This window comes from Strongylocentrotus purpuratus, unplaced genomic scaffold, assembly GCF_000002235.5.
Source record: "Strongylocentrotus purpuratus isolate Spur 01 unplaced genomic scaffold, Spur_5.0 spur5_scaffold_7, whole genome shotgun sequence".
Lineage (NCBI taxonomy): Eukaryota > Metazoa > Echinodermata > Echinoidea > Camarodonta > Strongylocentrotidae > Strongylocentrotus > Strongylocentrotus purpuratus.
In genome coordinates, this window is record NW_022145613.1 from 39,401,609 (window position 1) to 39,412,608 (window position 11,000).

General features: G+C 36.1%; 1 protein-coding gene across 1 annotated transcript in view; it reads right to left on the reverse strand.

The window, feature by feature from the left end:
* LOC582140 (ankyrin repeat and IBR domain-containing protein 1) overlaps positions 1 to 10,684 on the reverse strand; it is a 31,705-nt gene extending 21,021 nt beyond the window's left edge. Inside the window, exons 1-13 of the mRNA XM_030974678.1 lie at positions 9,986 to 10,684; positions 9,482 to 9,728; positions 9,059 to 9,115; positions 7,832 to 7,957; positions 7,097 to 7,150; positions 6,493 to 6,610; positions 5,657 to 5,826; positions 4,932 to 5,020; positions 3,885 to 4,029; positions 3,128 to 3,300; positions 2,610 to 2,698; positions 1,814 to 1,944; positions 659 to 793 (exon numbers count right to left, since the gene is read on the reverse strand). Of these exons, the coding sequence (XP_030830538.1) occupies positions 659 to 793; positions 1,814 to 1,944; positions 2,610 to 2,698; positions 3,128 to 3,300; positions 3,885 to 4,029; positions 4,932 to 5,020; positions 5,657 to 5,826; positions 6,493 to 6,610; positions 7,097 to 7,150; positions 7,832 to 7,957; positions 9,059 to 9,115; positions 9,482 to 9,728; positions 9,986 to 10,173 (1,722 nt within the window). The 5' untranslated portion in view covers positions 10,174 to 10,684. The remainder of the gene's footprint in view (positions 1 to 658; positions 794 to 1,813; positions 1,945 to 2,609; positions 2,699 to 3,127; positions 3,301 to 3,884; positions 4,030 to 4,931; positions 5,021 to 5,656; positions 5,827 to 6,492; positions 6,611 to 7,096; positions 7,151 to 7,831; positions 7,958 to 9,058; positions 9,116 to 9,481; positions 9,729 to 9,985) is intronic.
* Between the last annotated feature and the right edge of the window lie 316 nt (positions 10,685 to 11,000).

Below are 11,000 nucleotides of genomic sequence, written 5' to 3' on the forward strand. Positions count from 1 at the left end.
AGTACCACGGTGGTTGTCGGACCCTAAGAATTTCCTCTCTTTGATCTGGGTATAGTAATTGGTACTTACTTACTGAACTGTATATTCATTGTTCTGCTAAAGTCAAGACATTAACACTTCATTGTGATACGGACTATCTAAACACTGATCATTCATCCTCTCAACCCTTATCAAAAAATACATGTGAGATGACAAAGTAAACACGATCTAAGATCACAAGGACAATGCTAGGGGAAAGACCTTCATGAATCAAATATGACACACACGATTATGTCACTCATTGATATATCACTGTCTGGTACATTAGGTACTGAGATTTATATCATATTAGCATCTTGAAATATAACTCTTTCCTCTGATGCACCAGGTGCTCTAGCTCTCCATAATTACCATGGCTTCAGCTACCTTAAATTAGGGCGCGCACAATGCTCATACCATTCATGGAATTAATCCCTCCAATGTACACATTAATTCATTACATCTCAGTAAAGATTGGCAAGTATAGATTACTATTAGTACAGCAGTAGTGTTTTTTTAATATTACTTGACTACAGCAGATGATGCAAGAAGAAACCAATAAATCAAATCACATCAAGTCAAAGCAGTACTTCTACAAAGATGTTGTGTTAATCATATTATAAGACACACACTCACTGACCTCTGACATGAGACCCTCTGCTTTCTCTTCCACCTTTTGGACGGCCTCATAACGATTGCAACGGAAATAACCCCCAGTCTCAGAACTATGCTTGCTCCATACTTCAAGGCACACCCAACAAAAATCATATTTACACTGCAATTAAAGAAAGAAACAAATGATTTAGTAAAATAAAATACAAACATGTTCCACGCTAAAATAGAATCAGAACTCATAGTCATAAACATGTGCATGTAGCAGCATAAATATAATATTCAATAACTAGTGTTACCCATTACCTTTTTCATGGGAGATCCAGACTGAAAATTTATGGTCTGTATGAATTGGCCCCTAATTAAAGATAGAGGTGAGTTCTGGTCATCCAATTGCATTGTACAAGAAAAGGTGTGGAATGGATCAGAAAAAGATGATCATGTAGCATGTAAGTGTATATGTGTGTACCGCAAAGTTCTGGAGTCATCAAAATCATGATAAATTTGGCAGTCTTGGTAAAGTAACAAGCACTGTACACAGAAAGATGTATATGGGACTACACAAATGGTTTCTGGGCTACTAACCTTGATTTCCTAATCTTTCTATGCTCATTACTCAGCCAGTATACATTTTCTACCAAAATCGTTTGGCAAATGACATTTATTTGTAATCTTGAACATTCGATGTGAGTTTCGTTTGATTCTGTGAGAATTCATTTTCTTCTTTTTTTTACCAGAACTCACCTTTATCTTTAAGTATTGAAATACGGGGTCTTGTATTCAAAGTTGTGGCATTGAGCAATGCCACCCTTTCCATAACTAAGCGTTTATAAAAATCATATTCAAATAACCATTGCCTTCCTTCCATCATATCGATTACCCCATAATCACTTCTAATATCTAAACCTCGTGTTTCGATAAAGACCTTGCTGTACAACAGCATTAAAGAAAAAATAGCTTCCTAATTCAATTCCTCATTATTCCCCTGATTGCATCTATTTTCACAACTATACATTTCTTATTGATCATCATTGTCATAGCAACATATTATATTACTTCACAAATGATTCAATACTTAACTACTTAATTCCTCCATGATACTTACTGCATACAAAGATATATTCTATTTAATCCAATCTTACAGCCATCAATTACTCATTGCCATGGCAACACACCATATTACCTTAGTACATTTCATGTGATTGCATCCCTCATTTTTCTGGATAGGAGAATGGCACTTAGGGCAGGACTTAGAGTTGGTTATAAGCCACAGGCAGTTTGCAGCAATTTCAGTCTCCTCTTCAGTTTTACTCACTGTATGAAGGCGGGAAAAGGTTGGAGCACCAAAACAACATTTATTTCTCTCCTTTTACACTCAACTCTACAGAAAGGAATGGTTAGCATTGTTCTACATGTATATGAAACATACCTGTAGAGATGAAGGATCAAGCAATTACATGCAAATGAAGGGTAAATATTGAAGTGAAGTTGGTTGAATGAAAGTCATCCACATTTCAGTTTTTCTGATGACAGAATATTAAAATAGAACTCTTGTAAAACGTTTTTATCATTCAATATGCTTGTAAAGTCAACTCTAGTACACTTAATCATATACTGATAATAGCAGCACTTCCAGAGTAATATAAGTTGAACAAGGTACTAATTTGGATATTAATATTTCAGTCTGTATGAGGAATAGGACCATAGATTTACTTTACTTGAATCAATCTCTCACCACTCCTTAGAATGCATACATCCCTCCAGATGCTTTCAACATTCAACCACTTCTCACAAAATTTGGATGCAAGTATCCACATTTAATCCTAAGCAAATTCCTCTATAACCAATATTCGTATATACAACCACCTCAAACAAAAAACTCAAAGTTACTAATTGCATGCAACATCCAATGTTTTACAAATATGTAAATGCAAGTGGTTTATATGAATGCATCGTTATGATTGATGCGACAATCTCACGTTTTTCTGGTTTTATTTCTGCGATTTTCTCACTCCATTTCTTCCAGTTCTCACAGCTGCATGGATCATGAGGTTCACCAGAGCAATCCCTGTAGAAGAATATTAAGACCAAATTACAAAGACTATATTGTATTGTTCATCTGTTTGTAGCTTTGTTGTAACAGGATAGCATGTATAGTACATAAATCTAATGAATTATTGTTTTCTTTATAATACTTCCCTGAATGAACACCATACTTTTACAACAATTGCACCTTGCTTTGATGGTTATTTCTTCTTACCACAGAAATAACACTACCAGAAAAGCATTTTGGTTCAATAAGGTTGTCTATGACTGTATCTGTATTACATAATATGAGTTTGATATCATTGTCATATTGCATTAAAAGGAATACTGATAGCTTCATAGGAGGTCACTTTAAGAAGGAAAACTTAGCAAATAAACATGAATAAATGAGTTGAAACAATTTCACCTATTACTAAAAAGAAATGATTCTGTGATAAATATGAAGACTCACCAGCAGAAGAGATGACCGCATCCACAATCAACTGCTTTAGACATTGGAGGTGGAGCAGACGGACTGGATACATCCCTAGGGGATACAGGGTCAGTGTTTAGAGGCAGTTTGACTGCTTGACCACAACCACCCTTGGGGCACCACTTCAAACTTGGATTCGTATCAACAAAGGCCTACATACAAAACAGAAAGAAAAAACATGTGTTTAGAATACAATATTACAAAGACAATGCTATATAATTCAATAGTACTGTACCATTGGCATGAATAGTAGGCACTGGAAGCTGAGAAGGCTCATGAACAGCCTTGCATCTCTATAAAGAAACATAAAGAATGCCCCTTATGACAGACCCATTTGTGAGTATGTGAAATTTAAAAGGAACTTCTGAGCTAAAAATATGCATTCAAACTGCTTGTTTCATTGAATCAGTTCTCATTCCATCTCCATGCTTAAGCTAAGAAATCTATGGTATATCACACTTACAGTAAGAACAAAGTTAGCAAATTCAGGCAGTGAAATAGCATATGTGTCTCTTAATGGACATCATGCTATCCATATAGTGATAAGCATGTTAACCATATCAATATCCATTTTAATTTTTTTTTAATTCCTTGAGAAATGGGAAGGAACCCAGGAAATTTGGAATCAAATTACAGTTTGCATAAAATGCATTTCTTCAAAGTGTGATCTCTATACTGGCAAACAATGCCAATACATGAAAATGTACATAAATATACTATAAAAATACTTAAATACCTTGATATCAAACTGTAAGAATCTCCTAGCTATTTCCCTGGATACAATAGCTTCTATGATCTCTACTGGAACGAGCTTACAACATTCAAAGGCAGGACACATGATGTTATGAGCATTGCCCTCTGCAATCTTTCCTGAAAGATATCTGTATCAAGAGAAAACAAAAGATATGTGTATCATTGCAGTTGCTACACTTAATTAAACTCTAATTTAAGTTCAAGTTCAAGTTCGTTTATTTACACTCATCATTAAAAATACAGAATACATACAATTAAATATGGAATAATCACACATAAAATATCATACATCCTACAACAACAACAACAACAAAAAAAAAAAAAAAAAAAAAAAAACATGAGTGAAGGGATGAGCTAAAAAGGAGTATGGTCCTTATGCTAGAGCCCATTGTTCATTTTTTCGCTTTCACTTCATGAAATTGACATATAAATTCATAGATTTATTACTGTACTTCAGAATATCATTCAAATGTAAAAAAAAACAGTTTATGCAATTCCCTAGCCACTAAGGCATCTGCAGCGTACGTAGACATTGTGTCCATTGAGTTCTCATAATAATATATTGCTTGCTTACCACATGTACTTATAAACTTGTAATTGTTCTAATGAAATGATTAACAAGGAGTAAAAAATGGATGGAGACACAAAGTCATCCACATGACAAACATATTGGGATCTTTTATTATATCTTGATTTAAAATCATTTCAAATCTCTAGTAAACTATTAAGCACTTCTCCACATTAACTATTACTACTGAGGGACTGCCGAGAGACTACCGAGGGTCTACTGAGGGTCTACTGAGGGTCTACTGAGGGTCTACAGAGGGACTACCGAGGGTCTACTGATGGTATGGAGCACAAGAGACGATTTAGGAGCCAATGGGTACCAGACACCTGTGAGAGTCAACCTCTGTATTATGAAATCACACTCAATAACAAAAGCATACACTAGTTTAGAAACTAAACAATAACAGCAATAACATTTTTTCGTATTTTACATTATTGTAACAATGTTGTGTTGACTACTAACCTTTCCCAGCACATTTTACAAAAGTGGTGAGGACAAGGCATCTCTACCGGCGATTCTTCCCTTGAAATAAGCTCTGTACATATATCACACTGTAAGATATAAAACAGATATAAGATATAAAACAGACATAAGATATAAAACAAGTATAAGCTCAGGACATACATGTAGATCATACTGTAAGATATGAAACAAGTATAAGCTTTGATGCTGCTTATAAGCATCGGCTTGCATGGTGATGTGGATGTACAGTAGGCTTGCGGTTGCACCATGTGAGAGAGGGGGGAGGAGTGGGGAGTCCTGACAAGGACTGTTGGTAGTCTCGAAAATTGACGGATAATCAACCTGTTCAAAACTTTGAGCCACTCCTACCACCCATCCTCTCCAACCAGCGCTATAGTTCTCCTTAGAACTATAAGCTAAAAAAGATTACCAACAGTCTTTTTCAAGACTATACCAACAGTCCTTTTCAGGACTACACACCCTCAAGAAAGAAAGATTACCAAGAGTCCTTTTCAGGACTCCCCAATCCTCCCCCCTCTCTCTCACATGGTGCAACCGCAAGCCTACTGTATAAGTATATGCTTAGTACATATATCACACTGTAAGATATAAAACAAGTATAAGCCTAGTTTATTTATCAAACTGTGAGATATGAAATAGGTTTTACAAGCTTTTTAATAAACCATTATTGAATTGTTTTATTGAAAGTGAAGATGAAAGCTTACCTCTATCTCATCCCCTGCTACAACCTGATTCCCAGGTTCATTCTCTACAGTGGTAAGGGTATGGTCTCGTATCAAGTGCTCAAGATCCTCGGGTGGTTTAACTCCAGATTTCTCACAGCATTCCTTAGGATGAGAGATCCACTCTTCTAAAAGCGCTTCTCTTGACCATTCTAGAGAGGGAGACAAATAGATTAGAGATCCACTCTTCTAATAGCGCTTCTCTTGACCATTCTACAGAGGGGAACAAATAGATTAGAGATCCACTCTTCTAATAGCACTTCTCTTGACCATTCTACAGAGGGAGACAAATAGATTAGAGATCCACTCTTCTAATAGCGCTTCTCTTGACCATTCTACAGAGGGGAACAAATAGATTAGAGATCCACTCTTCTAATAGCGCTTCTCTTGACCATTCTACAGAGGGGAACAAATAGATTAGAGATCCACTCTTCTAATAGCGCTTCTCTCGACCATTCTACAGAGGGAAACAAATAGATTAGAGATCCACTCTTCTAATAGCACTTCTCTCGACCATTCTACAGAGGGAGACAAATAGATTAGAGATCCACTCTTCTAATAGCACTTCTCTCGACCATTCTACAGAGGGAGACAAATAGATTAGAGATCCACTCTTCTAATAGCAGTTCTCTTGACCATTCTACAGAGGGAGACAGATAGATTAGAGATCCACTCTTCTAATAGCGCTTCTCTTGACCATTCTACAGAGGGGAACAAATAGATTAGAGATCCACTCTTCTAATAGCACTTCTCTTGACCATTCTACAGAGGGAAACAAATAGATTAGAGATCCACTCATGTAGAGAATAAATACCCACCATAGTTCCTAAGAAGAGCTTCTGCTGTGAAGAGTGGAACACGAAGCATGTCTGCCGTCTCAACAACGAGGGCATCCTTGGCTTCTTGTAAGTCTTGTGGTTTTAGCCCAACATAGCTCTGTTGACATGAAAGATAAAGGTTGATATACACTGTAATCCCAGTATTTCCTATTTCATGCATTTTGATGATGGTAAGAATGTACAGAGCCTTTCTCACTGGATACAAAGCTCTCTGAGATGCTTTCCCTCAGTCAGCATTGAAGTTAATTTCTATATTCTTTTATTTGATGGTATACAATAAAAACACTGAGAAAGAAAAAAATGCCTAAATCTGAACCAATTCCGTCTTTCTGAGACAGATTCATTCCGTCCATCCCCTTCCACACGAAAATCTCCCATTCCACGCCCTGCACAACAAAAAGGAATTGCAGACTATTTCTAGTGCTTCCTAAATGGGTCCGCTGAGCATGAACTCAAATTGAAAGAGTAATTAAATGTATACCAGCTTAAATGCTAATATTCTTTTTAAGTGACCTAGATTACACATAGTCAGTACAGGCAACCTCCAGACAGTATGTATCATTTCCACACACACAGTACTTACCTCTTCATAGGATATTGCACTTAATTCCTCCACTACTTCATCATCACTTATTTGCTGGAGAGGGTAGAAAGCAGAACAATGGAGAATGAAAAGATTGAATCACAAATACTGTTCAATGTTCTAATAATGACATTATCAAACCATCACTCAAATATGTCATCACCCCCCAAAAATAATGAGTATCGGTAACCTGTTCAGGAAATTCTTTTTTCAACTGATTTATTTTCTTCAACTCCTATAGAAAAAAGTCTTGTTTCGAACACAAAAAAAAACTGCTGTAGTGCAGGGAACAGCTTTGACAGTGCAAAGTTTTGGCTCAAACTATGTTACACTGTACATCACACCACAATTTTAAGATATATTATACAGAAGTTCACAAAGTTCAATGAACTGAACATTGAATTACTGGCTATCATGTGATGCCAAAACTGTTGTTTCCCAGTTCTTAAATATAAGAACACCTACACAGGAAAATAAATGTTAAAAATCCCAGAGAATGACAGGAATGTACAAGTTCACATACGAGAGATGAACAGAAATTCATTCATACACATGTTAGTGCAAAGATATCATGAGATTACTTTTGTTTCACCTTTTGTTATTCTCTAATCTATTTTTAAATGGTTATAAAAAATGCTTTTTAAGAAGTCTAATTACATAAGATCGGATAAACTATGTAATGTAAATGAAATCTGGAAATAGAGTATGAAGTTAAAAGAACAATAAATAACTTACCGAGAAGACCATTTTGGACTCTAGTAGCTGAGCAATGTCATAATATCTGTTCTTCTCAGCACAGTCACATGGTGTCTCCTTATCTCCATTTTCAACAAATAAACTTGCTCCATTCTCCAATAGCGTCTGCAAAAATAATATTAGCTGTCAAATACTTGTTCATTCAAATTTCATGGGGAAAAAAATTGTTGATTGGAGATTCCACATGTATATAACTGTAAAGTTAAATATTAGCAACATTTCTGGCATTTCTACTCACTTTTTTCACCTCAATCCCACATTAGAGACTTACCAAATAAGGGATTTGGAGCCAAGAAATGACTAACAAATATGGTCAGCTTTAATTTGCCTGCCAAATTAATCAATTTGATGAAGAATGTTGAGGTTCACCTCAAATTCAAATGATGTAAAATGTGAGAATTTTTGCTTCTTAAATCCTTGTTCAGATACGGCACGGTAAACCAATGCAAAAAAAGCTGCATCTGTATTTTAAGTGGAATGGCATCTGGGTAATACAAAGGACTTGTGCATATTCAATGAGCTCTGTGTTATAAGATATAGAAATATGAAGTGTATTTTACTTTGTGTCATCATTAAAAAAAAGAAACACCACTGTTTAACCACATTATGACTGAATGAGCCTTTATTGTGACCTCTGCAAGAAGTTTTGGTGCTCTCCCACATGCTCATTTTAATGTAAGAAATGCAGATACTTTCAAAGTGGTTAATTCAGACTTTCTAAGAACAGAAAGGACTTATGCAGGCATTTTTTCTCTGACAATAAAATACTTTAAAAAAATATGGATGTTTAAAGGAGATTATACGAGAGAGATACATGTGTGTGAGATTCTTGCAACGTTTTTTAAAGATCAGGAAAATGAATATGGTACCCGATCACAACAGTCAGGGCCTTGTGTTTTAACCAACATAAGTTTGTAATCTCTACCAGTGATTTTGTATTTGATCTAGGGGTTGAGGAGCACGAGGGGTGACAGTTACAAAACATAGGTGTAGAAGGTGATGAGACTCTGGGCAGTGTTTCACGAAACCGTTATAAATACAAGTTCATCAACAACTCATTGAAATGCATGTATTAAAGTTAGCATGTGTTACAATGGGTTGTCCATGAACTTGTACTTCTGACTACGAGAGTTCTAATGGTTGGGAGAAAAGGACGAGGGGCATGAATGATTGAGACCAATAAACCAATGAGTTGATTCTTCTTACCTCTACTAATGACCTATACCCAGCAGCTGATGCATAGTGCAAGGCAGTACATCCCTCCTGTGGGTTATAGAGATGAACAGCAGTTGATTAGAGAATATACAAAAAATTAATTGGAAAGAAAGACACAAATACCGTTGGTTTGATTATGAAAAGGATGGAGGGATTAAAAATAAATAAATATTGAGGTACTCAGGCACTGACAAAGAAAAATAAAACATATTTTTTTAATTTAGATTTTAAAAGTATGTCACGTACAGAAACTTCAAGTAATAATAATAATAATAAGTACATTATGGAACTGCTAGGAAAAGTATTTGCAGGCAAAAGTCAGTTCAAGAGGACCAATCAGAGCAAGGAGAGCAATCACAGAGAAAGAACTGTGCATATATCAATTTCAAATGGAAAGAAAGAATGATTCCTTACATCATCCACTGCATTGATGTCTATCTTTTCCCTTTCTCCATTACCGATAGGTATTCCTTGCCAGTTGAGGATGAGACGAAGACATTCTGCTCTTTTCTTCTCAGGGGGCTGAGAGTAATAGTACTGAGAATAGCTGGATGTAGAAGACGGTGGGCGGGGTAGATCAGCCATACATACACAATGTAGAGAGGTCTGGTTACTCATGTTACGCTTGATAGGGTTACCAGTGTGCTTCTGAAGAAACAATCTGAAATCAAATCCACAACTCAACTTATCACCATGGAAACAACCAGACTATACAGTAAACAGTAAAACAAAGAGGAAGACCTGTATCACTGTCGTACTAGATATTAACTGCACAATGTTTTTAAATTGAATGGGCCACTATGGGAAATGTAAGATTAATAAATGATTTCAATCTTGACAGTTGTTTCATGATTACATTGCACCCACAGTTATCTAGCACTAGCCATTCCCTCATTCACACTGACAATGTAAACTCACCTGACTAGCCTGTGCATGCCATGTCTACAGGAGCAATGAAGAGCTGTATTGTGATCATAATTCTCTCCGTATGATATATTAGGGTCAAATTGCTTTTGAAAGTCTTGGCTGTGATGGTAGATTTCTTCAGCTGTCTTCTCATCCCCCGAATGTAGGGCCTTCCGAAACTTGGATGAACTGCTTCCCATTTTGATTCCTCACACTTTACTTGTTAATGAATTCTTCTCAAGTTAGTTTCAGGAATTTATATTTTCACAGTATAAACTCTCCTTCATTTCAATCATTTCTACATCCACAGACACAAATCTATGATGAAAATAGTAACATTTTTTCTGCTATCACCAAGAAGCTGTTGTTTGTTCTACTTTCACATTGATTGTCAATGACAACATGATTTGTAAAGACAGATATGCTGTCTACATGTATGTAATATAGTTCTGCTCTTGTTCAATAGCTTTTGTGTCCATGTGTTAATTACTACCTACATGGTCATACCTTCACGTTCAATATGTAGGTATTTGTTTGTCAGTCAGGACAGACAGACAGACAGACACTAGAAGTAAGACTGCAGTGGGTGTATTAATCCAACAAGGACAAACTAAGCTTTATAGTTCAGACCTCTAATCATGTTATCCACACTAATCCCCCTATTGCCTTCAGTCAATCCTCCGTGTTTGACACATCACTTCATGAACATGTCAGCAGCACACATTCTTAATCCTGAGATTACTGAGAGCAATAGTTAGAGTATCTATAACGTTAGCTACCTGGTTCTATGTTGGAGTGGAAGATGGAGACATTACTCATTCAATCCTTTCTTGCTAGTCCAAGAGTTTTTAAGGTCAGACTTCCTGTTGTGGACTGGGTCGCTATACATCTATGTACATAACGGGTGTAGGGATTACATGAGGCAAGGGGATTTAGATCAGTAAAGCCGGATCACCAACTAATCTATCATTGTAATCCTTTCTACCCATTCCGTTCTGCGTGATCTAATTTCATATCAGAACCCTTC